Source organism: Ranitomeya variabilis, chromosome 3 (assembly GCF_051348905.1).
Source record: "Ranitomeya variabilis isolate aRanVar5 chromosome 3, aRanVar5.hap1, whole genome shotgun sequence".
In the NCBI taxonomy this organism is placed as follows: Eukaryota; Metazoa; Chordata; class Amphibia; order Anura; family Dendrobatidae; genus Ranitomeya; species Ranitomeya variabilis.
The window spans coordinates 784,045,870-784,065,715 of record NC_135234.1 but is presented as its reverse complement, the minus strand read 5'-3'; the positions used below and the strand labels follow the sequence as shown (position 1 = coordinate 784,065,715).

At 45.9% G+C, this 19,846-nt stretch overlaps 1 protein-coding gene across 1 annotated transcript in view; it reads right to left on the bottom strand.

Annotated features, from left to right (window-relative positions):
* The window catches only part of DNHD1 (dynein heavy chain domain 1), a 458,413-nt gene that overhangs the window by 272,363 nt on the left and 166,204 nt on the right, over positions 1 to 19,846 (bottom strand). The window contains exons 11-12 of the mRNA XM_077299004.1: positions 19,572 to 19,809; positions 19,288 to 19,445 (exon numbers count right to left, since the gene is read on the bottom strand). Of these exons, the coding sequence (XP_077155119.1) occupies positions 19,288 to 19,445; positions 19,572 to 19,809 (396 nt within the window). The remainder of the gene's footprint in view (positions 1 to 19,287; positions 19,446 to 19,571; positions 19,810 to 19,846) is intronic.

The following is a 19,846-nucleotide window of genomic DNA, read 5'->3' as shown; positions in this document are numbered from 1 at the left end:
TCGTTGCAGTGATATTGCTTTCCTCTTGGGGAGAGTGATGCTACGTTTGGAGGCAAAGAAAGATAACTGCATCCAGGTATCACAAACATGCAACACATTCACCCTCCAGGCCACCAGGGGGAGCTTCTGCTCCTATTTATTAGGTCACTCCCCACATATATATAACTGGTAGTCTGTAGGGAAAGTTAGTCATTTCCTGGCAGAGCTCCAGACAGGAGTTCTGTTAGTTCCAGACCAGAGTCTGAGGAGGATGGAAGGTTAAAAGGAGCTGTGCGTGCCCTCAGAGCTGCAGCTCCCAGAAAGAGACATTGAAAGGCAGAACTGTATTGCAGCGAGCGTGAAGGAAGTTGAAGCAAAGGAGAGGATACCAGAAGGGGACCAGCCCCGAACAGGCTGCTTCCTTCTGAGGCGCAAAATCCTGGTAGCCGGAACACTGAGGGAGTAAGGACCTCTGCGTCTTAAGGTACCTTCACACGAAGCGACGCTGCAGCGATAGCGACAACGATGCCGATCGCTGCAGCGTCGCTGTTTGATCGCTGGAGAGCTGTCACACAGACCGCTCTCCAGCGACCAACGATGCCGAAGTCCCCGGGTAACCAGGGTAAACATCGGGTTACTAAGCGCAGGGCCGCGCTTAGTAACCCGATGTTTACCCTGGTTACCAGCGTAAAAGTAAAAAAAACAAACCGTACATACTCACCTGCGTGTCCCCCAGCGTCTGCTTCCTGACACTGACTGATAGTGATGTGTCGTTCATGAACGAGCCGACACAAAGAGCCGGCTCCCTGCTGTGAACGATGGGAGCCGGCACACCAGTGAGAGCCACTAAAATTCCTGAATGGCTCTCACTGGGCGTAAACTCCCGGACTTCGGCATGCGTAACTCCGCCCACCTGAGCAAAACTCCGCCCACTCTTCAATTTAATTGGCTCATAGGAAGTGGGCGGAGTTTCTGCGGTAGGTGGGCGGGGTTTCGGATGCCCGAACAGGTATTCAATAGGGATCCATTTAGGATCCAAAAAGAGCCGGCTCTTTTTGGTGAGCGGAGCCATGAGAGCCGGATCACCAAAAAGAGCCGGACTGCCCATCACTACTGACTGAGCTCCGGCCCTAACAGCAGAGCGGTGACGTCACCGCTGTGCTTTCACTTTCACTTTCGGGCCGGCGCTCAGTAAGTGTAAGGAAGCAGACGCTGGGGGACGCGCAGGTGAGCATGTGCTGTTTGTTTTTTTTACTTTTACGCTGGTAACCAGGGTAAACATCGGGTTACTAAGCGCGGCCCTGCACTTGGTAACCCGATGTTTACCCTGGTTACCAGTGTAAAACATCGCTGGTATCGTTGCTTTTGCTGTCAAACACAACGATACACGGCGATCGGACGACCAAATAAAGTTCTGGACTTTATTCAGCGACCAGCGACATCACAGCAGGATCCTGATCGCTGCTGCGTGTCAAACGAAACGATATCGCTAGCGAGGACGCTGCAACGTCACGGATCGCTAGTGATGTCGTTATAAAGTCGTTTCGTGTGAAGGTACCTTTATTTCAGAGACCAGCAGGGCAGCTAATTGCAGGTTACCTGTCCGCACCTACACCCAGGAGGCACGGCGACACCTACAGAGCCGGGTTATCTAAGAGACCCTATAAACAGGCTCAAGTCACCAGTCATACGGGTTTTGTCCTATCCTATATGGGGGACAGAGAGAGCGAAACACCACATCTGTGAGACCCTTATGTGAAGCCATAGGCAGTTATGGACTACACCACCGCAGCACAAGGGAAGGCTACTGATTTCTACCTGGACAAGCGGACTCTGGACTTGCCTCCCAACCGGCCGGACTCTGCCTGCCCTGTGATCCGGTGCCCTGGACTGTGGATGCTGAAGCCTTCAGTAAAGGTAAAGAGACTGCAACCTTGTGTCCTCGTTCTTCTCTGCGCCTCTCATCATCTACACACCGGGAGCCCTGGGGACACACTTCACCTGTGGGAAGGTATACCATCTAGCTGCCATAACATCACCCCAGCGGACCCCTTAAAGCAGCGTTGGTCACCCTGACCGAATACCACAGGTGGCGTCACAAACATTTCCCCTTAAACACCTTTCCCCTTTTATACGGACGTCCCAGGGCCACGGACCGGGTCAGCCACTGTGACATCCCCCTGTGAACCGAAGGACCCGGTACCGAGTACCCCACGGCCCTTGCGTGGCGCTCCACGGTGGTGTCAATCACACTGTGCTACTAGTTCAAGCAGGCGATGGCACCAGCGGACAACATTATCCACTGACCTGCTTCATGTTGGTCCTAGGATAACAATTGCGATGAAGATCAAAAGTGCCAGAAGGGGCTTTATATGGGCAGTGATAGTGAAGGAATGCTGCCCCGGCCGGTGACAAGCGTGCACGAACCGGTGACCTGCGCGGTGGGTACCGCTACTAGTTATGGTAGTGACGTCACTGCCGCACCTGTCGGGTAATGTAAGTGCAGGTTCATGTTCAGAGAGGTTCATATTTATCTCTCCGAAAAGTATTTGTGAGAAATATATATTAAAGCGAACGAATAAAATAGGGGGAAAAAAACCAAAATGAGGGTGAAATAGACAGCAGGTATTCCCTTCTGATGTCACATGTTCCCTTATAAGAACCCCATTTATTATTCCGGGAGACTACAAAGAAGGCTGAGAATCCCAGGGGGCAGTCTGAGGGTCCTGGCCAGTGTGCGCACCCCCAATAAGTGGTGCACATGTCTGTCCCATGGCTGCGACTTCCCCTCTATGCTATATACCCCCTTGGTTTAGTGTTGACATTCTGATGAAGTTCTATCTCTAAAGTCTCAATTTTGGGCGAGATTCAGTTAATGAGGCACAAAAATGTACTTCATATCCTCAGTAAACCCGTGGACTCATTAATGTCTCCCACACTATATATATATATTTATTTATTTATAGAGGTGGCTAATGGGGTCACATTTCAGAGATGATGAGTATACAATTCATAATTTTAGGGTGGTGGATGTAATGGGAGCTAGTAGAGGGTTCATGAATCAGACCGTGCGGTTTTACAGTTTTCAGATTAAACATTCATTCTGTCTCTTTACGAGACTTTTTTTTATGTAGTTTCCACCCTTCCAATCTTTGTTAACCACTTGTGTCCCCAATAATAATGTCTTCTTGTAATATTCTTGAATGTTTTTTAACAATATTCCTCAGAAGATAATTCTGGGGATTATGGGGTGATATAACTACTCCCACTCAGGCGTGAACAATAATTATCAACGCCGTCCATTGCTACCAGGTTTCCCAAAGGCGCAGGCAAAATCGGCTGCAGCCAGGTCTGATTTCTTAATTAATAACGGGTCCGGAGCCAACCACTTAGTAGCGTAATTGACTTCAGAGGACGTGACAGTACGTTATAGAGCAAGGAGAAACGAAGCTAGTAATTTTATATATTTTACTCCAAAGGTAGGCAGTGTTTACAAAAGGGTAAAAAGATATTATAAAAGAAGACAAGTATCGTTTGTACATACAATTACAAATAAAAAGGGATTAACGGTGAAAATGAACTTACAGTTCTGTCATGTCATTCAATGGTACGCTGTGTGGTGGCCGGGGGGGACGGGACCTTCCCCAAAACCTTCAGGTCAGATTGCACAGCCTGTCGTAGCTGAATCCCCCGGCAAAAGACCCCCCTTGTCTGGGCCTCTGAGTTTTATACCTTTGCCCAAAACTAAGGGTCTCCCCCGGATGACCTCATGGGGTGGGCAGAGCTATGGAATGCACTCCTCGTTCTTGAGTATATGAAAAAAAATCACCCCACATATCTTGGCGTATGAACCTCGTAGAAAGACGACACCCGTGTCGTTATGCTCAGCGTGACATAGGGTTCATTTAAGTATAGACATGGGGTAGCTGAGTGACCCCGTTACATAGTAATCCATTTCTCAATTGTGCTGGTTCTGGAACCTAGAAAACTCACTGGCTGTTGGTTCTACCGATGCACATGTCAAAAATGTATTTGTCCCACTTCTATCATTAATCGGTGTTATGATATTTACGTTTGCAAGGACAAAGAAACCTGAGTTTTTCATGTGCTTCTACTTGTACTTTCAGTTTATGGCCATAACTCCTCAGTGAAGGTTGCTGGCACACTGGCCTCACATTACAGCTGTATAGGGGGGAGGGAGAGTAAAATCACAGCGTGTGTCTGGAACCATGGACCTGCTCGAAATTTACTCAGACCATGGCATTTTTACATTATCGTGACAGTGGTCCACATACTTTGACAGGTTGGATGTGAGACATCCTATCCCCGAAATAATTGGCCAGCCAGGAGGGTTCACTGTACATTTATGTATTTTTGGAAGGTAATTGAAAACCTCCACCCGGGGATATGGGATATTTATAAATTCAGCTTCGTTGTTGGTGATGAGTCCTCTGTTAAGACCCCTTTGGGTTAAAGAGTTTAATTCTTGTAAACAATGGTTTGAAGGGTCATGGGTAATTTTGGTGTAGGTTTTACCATCACCTAATATCCTCACTGCCTCAGTACAATACTGATCTTGGTCTAGAATTACTATCCTACCCCCTTTGTCGGCCGGATTATTGTTATGCAATGTTTTCAGTGCTTGTTTTTCCTGGGATGTGAGAATGGTTCTTCTATTTTTTTGGTTTTGGCTTAATCTTATGACTATCTTCAGAGACTATCTTCAGGAACACCTCCATAGCGTTGGAGTATTCCTGAACGGGGTGGAGATTTGACTTGTTCTTGAGACCAGTGTGGGAGAAGACCGTGGTTGGTGTGGTGTCGTGAATTATAGGACTTTTTATAAAATATTTTTTAATGGAGAGTTTGCGCATAAACTGTTTAACTCCAATATATGCATTACATTTATTGAATTGAGTTGTGCGGGCAAATTTAAGGCCATTTAAAAGCAGAGTGACTTCTCCCTTCCTAAGGTTAACAATAGCCTGTCCAGAGAGTCCCTCAGATGGTGGTGGTCTTTGTTCTTACCTTTCTGATGAGTTTCCCTCCTCTACACCCCATTTTGCGTTTCTTTGATTTCTTATTAAAAAAATTCAAATTTCCACTAGTGTTTCTTTTATTTATATTTCTGCCCGTGGAAGTGTTTCTAGATTGAGTTGGATTTTTATTTGTAGTGGTTCTGGTTCTATTGCATAGATTTGTACTTGGCGTTCTAACTAGTCTAGGGGGAGTTTTTGGTAGACGTTCTGTTGGTGGTCATTCGGACTATGTTGCTAATTGGTTCTGGAATTTGTGGAGATTCCTCCAAATTGGCTGAAGGTTGATATCGATTGTTTTTAGGTGTGGGGAGTGGGCTCTGCATTGGTTCCCCATCATCGGTAGGGTACTCCCCGCAGGTAGAAGGGTGTTGTGCTGGGTACATACGGTACAAACTAGTGGGAGAAGAATATATAGAAAAACATTTCCCTCTAAACTCTCAGTGATCTCCTCAAACTCGTCACACAATTCCGCTCTTTGTTCACTGCACGTTGTTTCCGTGATGGGATCCCTGACAAATGCTTCTTTGTAATAATTTCTCTCACTTTAGATTTGATTCGATGTTGAATACTTTTAGGGAGATGGCAAATTTCAGGGTGATTTTTATCGGGTTTTAGTTCTTTGAATAATTCTGAGCTGATTCTTCCGTCTATTGATGATAAATGTGACCGCTTGTCTTCATCTAGGGTTTCCTTATCCCCAGATAGAGAGTTTCCAATAACTAATCCTCCTGGTATGGGGTCAGTAGCTCGATGGCGTTCAAGCGATGCCACTTCCCATAGGTCCCTCATTGCTTTTAGTAGTAGTTGTTCTAAAGTTTTTCATTTTTGAATTGCTTCTTGATTTTGGGATTGAATTGTAATAGTGGCCGGTAAGTTCTGAGTTTGAGTTGTCAGTTGTCTCTAGACTGTATGGATACGTTCCTTGCGGTCCATCCATAGGTCTCCCATATTGGGAAGAAAGCCTTTTGTGATTTCATTAAAAATAGCACAGCACAGTCGGATCGATACCACCACACCCAGCTTTCCACAGAAGTCTTCACGGTGTGGCTTTCCTATCCTACAGGGTACCCAGCTTTTCCAACATTGATCGTTACCCATCTTCTCTCTACAACCAACGCACTGTGCCAGGAACAACCTACATTGACTAAGGTAATTCTTTTATTAATTATATGGTACTAGATGTTGGCCTGTTTCTAACGCATCGGGTATTCTAGAATATGTATGTAGTTTATTTATGAAGATTTTAGAATAATACATTAAATACACAGGACTGCGCCTGTCGCTGATTGTCCGCGGCCGGCCATGTAGTATATAACAGTCCACGTAGTAAGTAGCACAGCCACATAGTATATAGCAGAGCCATGTAGTATATTGCACAGCCACGTAGTATATAGCACAGCCCACGGAGTATATAGTACAGCCACGTAGTATATAGCACAGCCCACGGAGTATATAGTACAGCCACGTAGTATATAGCACAGCCCACGGAGTATATAGTACAGCCCACGTAGTAAATAGCACAGCCCACGTAGTATATTGCACAGCCCACGTAGTATATAGCACAGCCCACATAGTAAATAGCACAGCCCACGTAGTATATTGCACAGCCCACATAGCATATTGCACAGCCCACGTAGTATATTGCACAGCCACGTAGTATATTGCACAGCCCACATAGTATATTGCACCGTCCACGTAGTATATTGCACAGCCCACGTAGTATATAGCAATGTGGGCATCATATCCCTTTTAAAAAAAAGAATTAAAATAAAAAATAGTTCTATACTCACCTTCCGTTGGCCCCGGATCCAAGCGAGGCGTTTACCAATGCTCCTCGCGCGCTCCGATCCCAAGAGTGCATTGCGGTCTCGCGAGATGATGACGTAGCGGTCTCGCGAGACTGTTACGTCTTCATCTCGCGAGACCGCAATGCATGGAGCGGTCACCGGAACGTCACGAGGAGCGGGAAAGGCCGATTATGGATCCGAGGGGCCAACTGACGGTGAGTATATAATAATTTTTTTTTTTTATTATTATTTTTAACATTAGATCTTTTAACTATTGATGCCGCATAGGCAGCATCAATAGTCAAAAGTTGGTCACACAGGGTTAATAGCAGCGGTAACGGAGTGGGTTACCTGCGGCATAACACGGTCCGTTACCGCTGGCATTAACCCTGTGTGAGCGCTGACTGGAGGGGAGTATGGAGCGGGCACTGACTGCGGGGAGGAAGAAGCGGCCATTTGCCGCCGGACTGTGCCCGTCGCTGATTGGTCGTGGCCGTTCTGCCGCGACCAATCAGCGACTTGGATTTCAATGACAGAAGCCGCGACCAATGAATATCCGTGACAGACAGACAGAGACAGACGGAAGTGACCCTTAGACAATTATATAGTAGATAAATATTGCTTTTAGTAGTGGCACTTTAGGTACTGGATCATTGGTAACATTCACTGGGGACCCAGGGACCTCAAATATATTTTATCTGAATCATTATATACAATTTTTTGTGTCTATTTTCTACCCCTGGAAATTCACCGGACTCTTGGTGACACCACTGGCACGCCGCTGCCCCAATCTATACCGATATGGTGTGGACCTAGTTGCTTCCACATCTCCCACCTTCCGGTGATATTAAATCTACTTTCCCACCGCGTGGTTCCAGGAGCCGGATTTTCCTGTATACTAGCCCTTGGAATACTTCTATGTGAGGAGATACGTTATTTTTTTCTTGCGGATTTTCTTTACCACTAGTTGCATAGCGACTGGTTTCTGAGCGCAGTTTTGGACTTTAACTATTTTTATTCTAATGTTTAATCATTTTTGTATCATAGGATGTTAAATTTGGAACGGACTTCCAGGGACATCGTGTCCAACCCCCAGCTCAATGCAGGAGTCACTAAACCATCTCAGACAGATGTCTGTCCAGCCTCTGTGTGAAAACTTCTATTGAAGGAGAACTCACCACCTCTCGTGGCCGCCTGTTCCACTCATTGATCACCCTCACTGTCATAAAGTGTTTTCTAATACCAAATCTGTGTCTCCTCCCTTTCAGTTTCATCCCATTGCTTCTAGTCTTTCCTTGTGCAAATGAGAATAACTATGATCCTGCTACAATGTGACGGCCCTTCAGATATTTGTAGACGGCTATTAAGTCTCCCCTCAGTCTTCTTTAGCAGCTAAACATTCCCAAATCCTGTAACCGTTCCTCAGGACATGGTTTGCAGGCCGGTCACCATTCTGGTCGCTCTTCTCTGAACTTGCTCCAGTTTTATGTGTTGCCCAGAACTGGACACAGTATTCCAGATAAGGTCTGACCAAAGAGGAGTAGAGGGGATAATTACTTCATGTGATCTAGACTGTATGCTTCTTTTAATACACCCTAGAACTGTGTTTGCCTTTTTTTACTGCTGCATCACACTGATGACTCCTGTGCAGTCTGTGATCTATTAGTATACCCAAGTCTTGTTCACACGTGCTGTTGCTTAGTTCTATTCCTCCCATTCTATAGATGTAATTTTCAGTTTTCTTGCCCAGATGTAGAATCTTGCATTTCTACCCTGTAAATACCATTCTATTAGTTGGTGCCCTTGTTCAAGCTTATCTAGATCCTTTTGAATCTTTTCTCTGTCTTCTCTAGTGTTAAGGTACCTTCACACGAAACGACTTTACAACGAGAACGACAGCGATCCGTGACGTTGCAGCGTCCTGGCTAGCGATATCGTTGTGTTTGACACGCAGCAGCGATCAGGATCCTGCTGTGATATCGCTGGTCGTTGAATAAAGTTCAGAACTTTATTTGGTCGTCAGACCGGCGTGTATCGTCGTGTTTGACACCAAAAGCAACGATACCAGCGATGTTTTACGCTGGTAACCAGGGTAAATATCGGGTTACTAAGCGTAGGGCCGCGTGTTATGATCCTTAGTGGCTGAGGATCACGAATAGACCAGCAAGTGAATAAACTAAGGACAAGCTCTAGGGAGATGGTAACTGGACTGATCGCAAATCTGAACCTATCCAAAACAACTAGAGGTAGCCGGTGAACGTGCCTAAAAAATTTCTAGACGTCTCGAGCCAGCCTGAGGAACTAGCTACCCCTAAAGAGAAAGAAAGACCTCGCTTGCCTCCAGAGAAATAATCCCCAAAGATACAGAAGCCCCCAACAAATATTAACGGTGAAGTAAGAAGAAGGCACATACGTAGGGATGAAATCAGATTCAGCAAAAGAGGCCCACTAGTACTAGAAAGCAGAAAATAGAGCAGGGGTCTATGCGATCAATAAAAAACCCTTACAAAATATCCATCCTGAGATTTCAAGAACCCACGCACCAACTAATGGTGTGTGGGGAGAAACTCAGTCCACTAGAGCATCCAGCAAGCAAGGAAATCACATTTTAGCAAGCTGGACAAGAAAACATGATAAACACTGCTGATCAAAAAAATGAGCAAACAAAACATAGCTTTGTCCTGGATGGACTGGGAGCAAGGTAATCAGAAGGAATCTGAGTAGCACTGATTACATCGACAGCCGGCAACAAGAGGAAGTAAAACAGAGCTATATAGGAACCTCCCAGAGGATAACGAACCAGCTGATAGCCAGAGACCAGCAGGATAACAAACAAAGCCACCAGGGGGAGCCCAAAGCAAAAGTCACACCATACCACCAGTGACCACAAGAGGGAGCCCGAAAACAGAGTTTACAACAGCCGTGCTTAGTAACCAGATGTTTACCCTGGTAACCAGCGTAAAAGTAAAAAAAAACAAACAGTACATTGTTATGACCCCAATGGCAGAGGGTCTCAGGAATAAATACCAAGTCTGCAAACACAAAAAACCAGCTCATAGGGCAGTGGTAACTGGGCTGACCATATATCTAATCCTATCACCACAAATAGAAGTAGCCGGGGAACGTGCCTACATTGGTTCTAGACGTCTCGCGCCAGCCGGAGAACTAACTAACTCTAGAAGGGAAAAGAAAGACCTTTCTTGCCTCCAGAGAAAAGACCCCAAAAGTTGGATACAAGCCCCCAACAAATAATAACGGTGAGGTAAGAGGAAAAGACAAACATAAGAATGAGCTAGGTATTTAGCAAAGAGAGGCCCACTAGCTAATAGCAGAATATAGTAAGATGACTTATATGGTCAGCAAAAACCCTATTAAAATATCCACGCTGGATATTCAAGAACCCCCGAACCGTCTAACGGCCGGGGGGAGAACACCAGCCCCCTAGAGCTTCCAGCAAAGTCAGAAATCACATTTAGTACAAGCTGGACAAAAATAGAAGCAAAGCAAGTAACTCAAAAAACAAAGAAGCAGGACTTAGCTTAATTTTGCAAGAGCCAGGACCAGCAGACAGGAGCAACAGAAGGATCTGATAACAACGATGCCAGGCACTGGACTAAGGATCCAGGAAGTTTATATAGCGACACCCCTGGACTAACGACCCAGGTGAGTGCCCAACTGAAGAAAGACAATCCCAGAGTCATATCACTAGTGACCACAAGAGGGAGCCAAAAAGTCTAATTCACAACAGTACATACTCACCTGCGCGTCCCCTGCCGTACGCTTCCTGCTCTGACTGAGCGCCGGCCCTAAAGTGAAAGTAAAAGCACAGCGGTGACGTCACCGCTCTGCTGTTAGGGCCGGCGCTCACACAGTACAGGAAGCGGACGCCGGGGGACGCGCAGGTAAGCATGTACTGTTTGTTATTTTTACTTTTACGCTGGTAACCAGGGTAAACATCGGGTTACTAAGCGCGGCCCTGCGCTTAGCAACCCGATGTTTACCCTGGTTACCCGGGGACCTCGGCATCGTTGGTCGCTGGAGAGCGGTCTGTGTGACAGCTCTCCAGCGACCAAACAGCGACGCTGCAGCGATCGGCATCGTTGTCGCTATCGCTGCAGCGTCGCTTCGTGTGAAGGTACCTTTAGCTATCCTTCCTAGCTTTGCATTGTCTGCAAATTTGATTAGTTTACCTTCAGTTCCCTTATCTAGATCATTTATAAAATGTTGAACAACACTGGGGCCAGGACAGAGCCTTGTGGACCCCACTTGTAACACTGGGGCCAGGACAGAGCCTTGTGGACACCACTTGTAACACTGGGGCCAGGACAGAGCCTTGTGGTCTCCACTTGTAACACTGGGGCCAGGACAGAGCCTTGTGGACCCCACTTGTAACACTGGGGCCAGGACAGAGCCTTGTGGTACCTCACTTGTAACACTGGGGCCAGGACAGAGCCTTGTGGTACCCCACATGTAACACTGTGGCCAGGGCAGAGCCTTGTGGTACCCCACTTGTAACACTCTTCCAATTGGATGTGAAACCATTTATCACCACTCTTTGAGTACGAACACTGAGCCAGTTATGAATCCACCTAACCGTAACCTTATCAATCCCATACTTGGCCATTTTGTCAATAAGAATAATATGAGATACTTTATCAAATGATTTGCTGAAGTCGAGATATACTATATCTACCACATTTCCCTGATCCACCCAGTGAGTGATTCCATCGTAGAAGCAAATTAGATTAGACTGGCATGACTTGTTTGCAACAAATCTCTCAAACCATCTTTCAAGTCATGCGGGTTAACAGAATTGTCACACAGTCCAATACTAGAAATGAGAAACTAGATGAGATGCATCATAAATTTAAAAACAGAGGTTACCCTGAGGGTCTGCTCAACAGAAGTAGAACTCCCATATCACAAAATCGCTCAATGAAATCAGAGAAACACATAGCCTTTGTTCACACCTATGATCCCTTGTCATATAAAATTCACAAATTCTTCCGCAGTCATTGGTCAATTCTCAATCGGAGCTACCCACATATCTCTGAGTTCCAATATCCATTTCTCCCCTGCTTTCGACGTCCCCCCAACTTAAGTAATGAGTTGGTTAGAGCAAATATTGGTCCTTCATCACCCAACTTAAATCAGTGATGAGTCTTAACTTTTCATGCCTTAACTGCCTCCAATGCAACAACATTGCAAAAGTGGACAGGGTATGCCATCCTCATTGGACTGGGGTATTCCAATAAAAGGATTCTTTATGTGTGAATCATCTATGTAATCAAGCGCCCATGTGGCTGGGGAAATGACACAGCAGGTAAGGGACAGGATCTCACAGCACAAATCCACCATCCACTGTGAGAGACTCACCGTTCCCCTTCATGCCCATTTTCACAAGATGGAACTGTTACAGATCTGCAACACAGGACTAAGGTAGAAGAGGGAAAACTGACCCTGCACTATGACTAGGCTGAAACCCTACGATGGAGTGGGCGACCCATTCCTTGTGAATAGACCCACCGACGATCCTAGGTTAATCTCAAGCGAAGACCTACAGATAAAGGGAAGGGGTTCCCTAAAAAAGCTAAGGACTGGGTACAAAAACGGGTCACCTCCTAGTAGAAAACACAGGGAAGGCTGCAGAAACCAATAGAAAACAAAAACTAAGGCTAGCAGAACCAGAGGTCCCAGCACTGCACAAATAACACACACAGAAGACAAAGCAAAGCACCAAGCTAGAGCTCAAGCAGATAAACACTGTTGTCCAGCAAGGACTGGGAGGCAGGTGCTGGTTAATAAAAAGTGATACAATCACCTGACCCAAGACAAACCCAGCACCAGAGGAAAAAGACCAGCAGCCAGAACTCCACAAGAAAATGGCGGATAGTCACAAACTAAACAGATTCTAACAGTACCTCCCTGGATCCTCTAGGCCGGGCCTTATTATCCCGTGAAAAGCCTTAATTAACCTTGAGGCTGAGACGTCCACAGCTTTCACCCAGGAATTGTTCTCAGGACCGAAACCCTTCCAGGACACAAGACACTGTAACCCTCCTCTATGCCACCTGGAATCAAGAATGCGTGAAATCTCAAACTCGCAGTCCTCATCAATTGGAGGAGCAGACGGCATAGCCACCTTATCTGGCGCATCAACCTTCTTCAGCAAAGATACATGAAAAACTGAATTAATTTTCCAGGACGAAGGAATGTCTAATCTCACCGCTGCCGAGTTGACAATGTGAACCACTTTGAAAGGTCCTACAAACTTCGGCCCCAACTTTTTAGAAGGGATCTTCAAAGAGTCAAGGTCTCTTGATTCTTACTCTTGATTATCAATGATAATCTCATTGATTCCTGAGGATGAACTGATGAGCAAGCAAATCACTAATAAAATACAGCAAGAAATGATCTAATAAAAACACAATATTGACGCAATTGGTGCTCCATGCTGGAAAAAGTCTGTATCTCTTAGAGCCGTGGACTATGCTCTACATCCATTCATCCTATAGTCTTTAGTAAGTGGCCATATCCTATCATTCCTCCAAGAATTATTTTAGCACGGACATGAATGGAAGAGGTTTCACCTTCATGAGAACAAAACTTTGTATCATCCAGTTTCCTCAAGGCATATTCCATGGTGTCCTTGAAAACTCCACAGTCCCCATTCCACCCTGGAGTAGACATCTCCAGCTTGTCTCATATGATCTTTCAGATCCTGCCAACTCCCTGATGGGGGAAGCCCTGAGACGAAGACTCTGTATTTAGTTAGCTGGGACAGGGGTCTGTTTCTCCCGCGGGGTCCTCCATATCCTCCCTTTGATCCGTGGTTGGACCTGGGAAACTCCACACTTTCCCTGATGAGAACCGAATTTGTATCCATTGCATCCAACCTCATAGTGCTGACCCCCAGGTAGGGGAATGGTCACTTGGTGGCTTGGTAAATAATGTTCTGGGAAGACAGTATTTGGGCTGACCAGGGTGATGGTAGACCCAGTGTCCTGAAGGTCCTGGGCCTCCTCCTTGATGTCATTTACCTCCCCCAGGTCACATTCCTTCATGGTAACAGTCATTACATTTTGTGCATTACTCACCACTGGCAGGGGAGTTGTCGGCATGTTGAGATTGCTTTGTTCCGTCTCAGCTGATGCAGTGTGAACTGATCATTGGTGTGGGTTCTGACATTGGCCCAGTGGCACACCAACCATGCTCCTAGGTTGTTTCCCAGTAACACATCAACTTGTAGGTGCTGCACTACTCCTACATCCACCATTCCATGACTGTGAACCAGCCTAAATGTTGTCAGGCCCTCCGAATGTTCAGAGATTCTCCTCCGGCTACGTTGACTAACATCCGGCTGCCTGGAACAATACACTGGTCTGGTACTAGACGTTCTTTGATTAATGTAACAGAGGCTCCTGAGTCACTGAGCCCCTCAGCCTCCACACCATCTACCCAGACCGGCTGCAGATGCTGGTTCATGGTCGCTAAGATGTACCATTTAGTCCAGGTTCTTGTCCTTGTATCACATATGCCTCTACCTCTTCCGGTCGAGGTAGTGGGATCCTCTCTCCTTCAGTATTCCAGCCCCATTGTAGCACAGTGTTCACCGGTGGGGACGTGGATAATGTGGGCTAGAAAATTTCCAGCAATCCCTGGCAAAGTGTCCCATGCTCCAACAATTATGGCAGCTTAACCCTCCTCACCCAGATGTGGGCAGCACTGGGGGTCTTGGGAAATCTCCTCCTTTTTGTGAAGTCCGAAATCCCCTCAGTTCCTCCTCTTGTCAGTCCATGGGTCTCACTGGCCTAGAAAAAACACCAAAAACAGGCAGAGATGCTTACCTGTCTGAATGGGCCTCAAATACAAATGCACAAGCAGGGTGCAGCAGACCCAAATAAAATAGCAAATGCACAGGTGCAATACCCAATGAAACAGCCAGCCTTAAATAAGGGTTTGGCCGTGTGGTACACCAGTGCACTAAGATACTCCGTATATGGCATGTTCACACAGGGAATGCAGAGCATCTGGTTATCAGCCTATTAATGACGCTCTAAAGCGGGCTGCCCAGTGCTAAAATGCATCCTGTGCGAACAGAGGCCACAGTGTACAGAACCATTTGGGCCCTACTGCACCCTGCAAAAAATATATACGTGCAAAACAAAACATATAAATATATGTAAGGTCTTAGTTGATATTCTGGCCACAATATGGAAGCTGGCAACCCTCGCCAAGGGTCCTTACGTCTTGCCAGTCCTACTCTAACATGAAAAACACCAAAAAGGAAAAATTCAAGAAAAAACACCAAAAACAGGCAGAGATGCTTACCTGTCTGAATGGGCCTCAAATACAAATGCACAAGCATTGGCTTTGGGTTCTGACATTGGCCCAGTGGCACACCAACCATGCTCCTAGGTTGTTTCCCAGTAACACATCAACTTGTAGGTGCTGCACTACTCCTACATCCACCATTCCATGACTGTGAACCAGCCTAAATGTAGTTGGGCCCTCCGAATGTTCAGAGATTCTCCTCCGGCTACGTTGACTAACATCCGGCTGCCTGGAACAATACACTGGTCTGGTACTAGACGTTCTTTGATTAATAGCCAGAAAAACCTCTTTAGCATGCTTATTCTCCACATAATGGGTTATACGTAGCCCATATGTGGAAGCAATCTACCCACTCACAGCAACATAATCACAAGGAGGAACAAGAGTTCTTTTGGGTATAGAACCATAAAAGACAAAAGTTTATTGAAAGTTCATATTACATATAACCATAATAATTTAAAAACAGGGACAACCTAATAAAGTGACACATGTGCAGATAGGATAACAGGGCAACCAGAAGCCCCCAACAAAAAGCGCCCCTTAGTGCTTACTAGTATACACTGTGTTCCAAATTATTATGCACAAAGAGTTTAGGAGTGATAAGGTTAGAATTTTTTTGTTTGTCATTTAAACTCATTGATGGTGATGTGTGTCAGAGCTCTTTATATCACTGAGAACAATTGCAGATACCTGTGCACATTAGTTTGGTGTGTCCAAATAAAGGCAAGACTACTTACGAAGGCTGTTCCACATTATTAAGCAGCCGACATTTTTGGCCAAAATGGGGAAGAAAAAGGATGTGTCAGCTGCTGAGAAGCAACAAATTGTGGAGTATTTAGGTCAAGGCATGACCACAATCAACATTGCCAAGACACTTCATCGTGATCATCGCACAATCAAGAAGTATGTAGCTGATTCCCAGCACACACGTGTGCGTGCTGATAAGGAAAAATTGAGGACTCTTTCCAACAGGCAATTGTGTAAGGTTAAAAAAGCAGCTGCAAAAATGCCTGGTCATAGCAGCAGACAAGTTTTTGAAGCTGCTGGTGCCTCCAACGTCCCCAGAACAACAAGATGCAGGGTCCTTCAGAGGTTTGCAGCTGTGCGTAAGCCATCCTGTCGACGACCTCTATCCACTGCACACAAGCAGAAACGGCTCCAGTGGGCCAAACGATACATGAAGACTGACTTCCAAACTGTTTTGTTCACCGATGAGTGCCGTGCAACGCTCGATGGTCCAGATGGATGGAGTGGAGGATGGCTGGTTGATGGACACCCCATGAAAACACGGCTAAGGCGCCAACAAGGAGGAGGTGGAGTAATGTTTTGGGCTGGAATCATGGGGAGAGAGATTGTCGGCCCCTTTATGATCCCTGAAGGGGTAAAGATGAACTCCATAATGTATGTGGAGTTTCTAAAACAACACTTCCTGCCATGGTTCAAGAGGAAGAACCGTGCTTTCCGCAGCAAGATCATTTTCATGCATGATAATGCACCGTCTCATGCTGCAAAAAACACATCTGCATCTCTGGCTGCTATGGGCATAAAAGAGGACAAACTTATGGTGTGGCCACCATCTTCCCCTGACCTCAACCCCATTGAGAACCTCTGGAGCATCATCAAAAGGAGTGTCTATGATGGCGGGAGGCAGTTCACATCTAAGCAACAGCTCTGGGAGGGGATTCTCTCCACATGCAAAACAACTGAAGCAGAAACCATCCAAACACTGACAAATTCAATGGACGAGAAAGTTCAGAAGCTTCTTTCCAACAAGGAGTCCTATGTGCAAATGTAACATCACCTAGAATAAAGATTTCACTTGGAAACTGTTTGATTTCATTCTGTAATAAGCTGATAATGCTTATAACTTCACAATTGACCATTTTTTTGTTCAAAATAAAATAAAAAGGTTGAAAACTCTGCTGTGCATAATAATTTGGAACATGCATTTTGAGTGTTTATTTTTTTTAAAAAGATACTGTTTTCATAGGCAGTTTGTTCCAAAACATTGCAATTATACTAGAATAGTAGATGACTGGAAAATAACAATGACTGCAATCCAGATAGGTAATTTAGAGAAAATATGAGGAAATATTATTTGCATAATAATTTGGAACACAGTGTATAGTATAAAGTGCACGTGCAACACAGTATAGCACCGGTAGGCTGGCACAGCCCCAAAAAGGAATAGGTAGTAATTAGATATCAAACCGCTATCATGTAGGGCCAGCCAGCACTTACCATGGGCAGAAGTTGGAGGGATTCCGGGGCCGAGTGTGCAGAGAGCCCCCCGACGCGCGTTTCGCGTCCACCACAGACCGCTTTCTCAAGGGAGGTTCTTTGATTAATGTAACAGAGGCTCCTGAGTCACTGAGCCCCGCAGCCTCCACACCCTCTACCCAGACCGGCTGCAGATGCTGGTTCATGGTCGCTAAGATGTACCATTTAGTCCAGGTTCTTGTCCTTGTATCACATATGCCTCTACCTCTTCTGGTCCCGCTCTGACTGACTCCCGGCCGTAAGGCAGTACAGAGCACAGCAGTGACGTCACCGCTGTGCTCTGCTCTTACTTTCCGGCTGGCAGTCAGTCAGAGCGGGAAGCAGACGGCAAGGGACCTGAAGGACACCGGAATGTGAGTATGTACGTTTTTTGTTTTTTTTTCTTTTACGCTGGTAACCACGGTAAACATCGGGTTACTAAGCGCGGCCCTGCGCTTAGTTACCCGATGTTTACCCTGGTTACAAGCGAACACATCGCTGGATCGCTGTCACACACAACGATCCAGCGATGTCAGCGGGTGATCAAGAGACGAAAGAAAGTTCCAAACGATCTGCTACGACGTACGATTCTCAGCAGGATCCCTGATCGCTGCTGCGTGTCAGACACAGCGATATCGTATGGATATCGCTAGAACGTCACGGATCGTACCGTCGTAGCGATGAAAATGGCACTGTGTGACGGTACCCTTACTGTCACTGAATGGAAACATTGATTCCTGAGAATGAACCGATGAGCAAGAAAATATCTAATAAAACACAACAATAATATTAACGTAACCAGTGCTCCGTGCTGGAAAAGTCTTCATCCCATAGAGCCGTGAACTCCGCTCTACGTCCATTCGTCCTTAGTAAGTGGCCATATCTTCCACTTCTCTATACACAATTGACTATTAGTGTGCTGGTGCTTTTCCTCCTTCATTTGATAGGTACAGTTTACCGATTACACTCAGAAGGAGTAACTTGGCCACACTTTGTATTTCTGAACTCATCAATCCATACACTGCCACATTGTGTCTTTTTAATCTTTGGGAGTCGCAGTTCCACATTTCTGACCTCCTTCTGTCATCACCCTACCACTTTTAATTTTATGCATGTATTTAGTATGGTTTTTAATAAAGCTTCACCTTTTATTGATTATATCTTGGTTCTTGGGTACGTTTTTTCTCTATATGCTTTAAAATGCTTATTGCAAGGTGCCTTAGCAAATTTAGTAATCAGTGTGTTTCCTGCTACCTAGTTGTAAGGTCCCTGTACCTGTGTTCCCTGAACCTTATCCTGTCCATCCTGCCCGTACTCTTGTAACCTGTTCCTGAGCCCCACCTGCCTCTATCAAGTCCAGAACCTGATCCATCTTGTCTGCACATATACCGCTACCCTCCCCAGTCATGTCTAAACCTGCACCTGTGATCCTGTACCAGAGTCCGTATTGTGTTCCTGAACTTATCGTGTTCGTTCCTGACCCAGTACCTGTCCTGTGGGCCAGCAATGCCCTACTGATCCTCAATTTTTTCTGTCTACGAGCAGCAAGTCCTCCTGTTAACCGGTTGCTGGCCAGTCCTGCTTACCTGCCCCTTTGGGGGTCAGCAGCCACGGTTCCGGTCTCTCCTGGAGTAGCACCTAGTGTCCACCTGCGGCTCAAGTCTAAAACAACCATAAGGGGCTCTAGTGAAGAACCAGGTGGTCTCTTAGTTACGCCAGTCCAGGCTCTCCTGTGGCAGAGTAGTTCCACAACCACGTACGTAACATATACACCCACAAAAACATCATTCTCATACCGCACTATACAGATATCTAATCCTCATGCCTCTGTCATTCTCCCCAGATGTTGCTGACCCAAGGCCCTTTACCTTTGGCTTCTGATATCTTACCTTGTGTGCACCTTTAGAAAATGATGAGATTTCAGTTGAGACCCCTCTGAAGATCTCCAGAGCTTGTGATAGGTCGCAGATCAGGGAATGAGACTTGTCGTCCACCTCTGAGGTCAGGAGGTCAAGGATATCCTGTAATATGATAGCCAAGCATGGACCTGAAAGATATGGTGTCACTATAAATTCTCAGTTGGTTCTTTCTATCCCATGAAAGAGGGTCCTCTGAATCTGTCTCATGTATAAACCATAGACATGTCCTTAAGAGCATCAACCATCCTTCTTACCAGTCAGTGTGTGGAGGAACTCACAGTTGACTTCCATCATGGCTGTGGTAACATAGTCCTTAAGTCCGTGCACTTGTCGTTCCCACTGTTGAAGTTTAAGGATCAGATCTTCATAATCTTTGGTAGATCTTCCCCGTAGATTCTCCAGAATGTGAGGAGACCAGGACTGGACATAGAGGTAGATGTCAGACAGCCAGGAGTGTTCTTCACAGAATGCCCTGACCTCTAGAAGAGAGTCCTGCAGAAAAAGAGATATGAGGAGGCCGAGAGCTAAA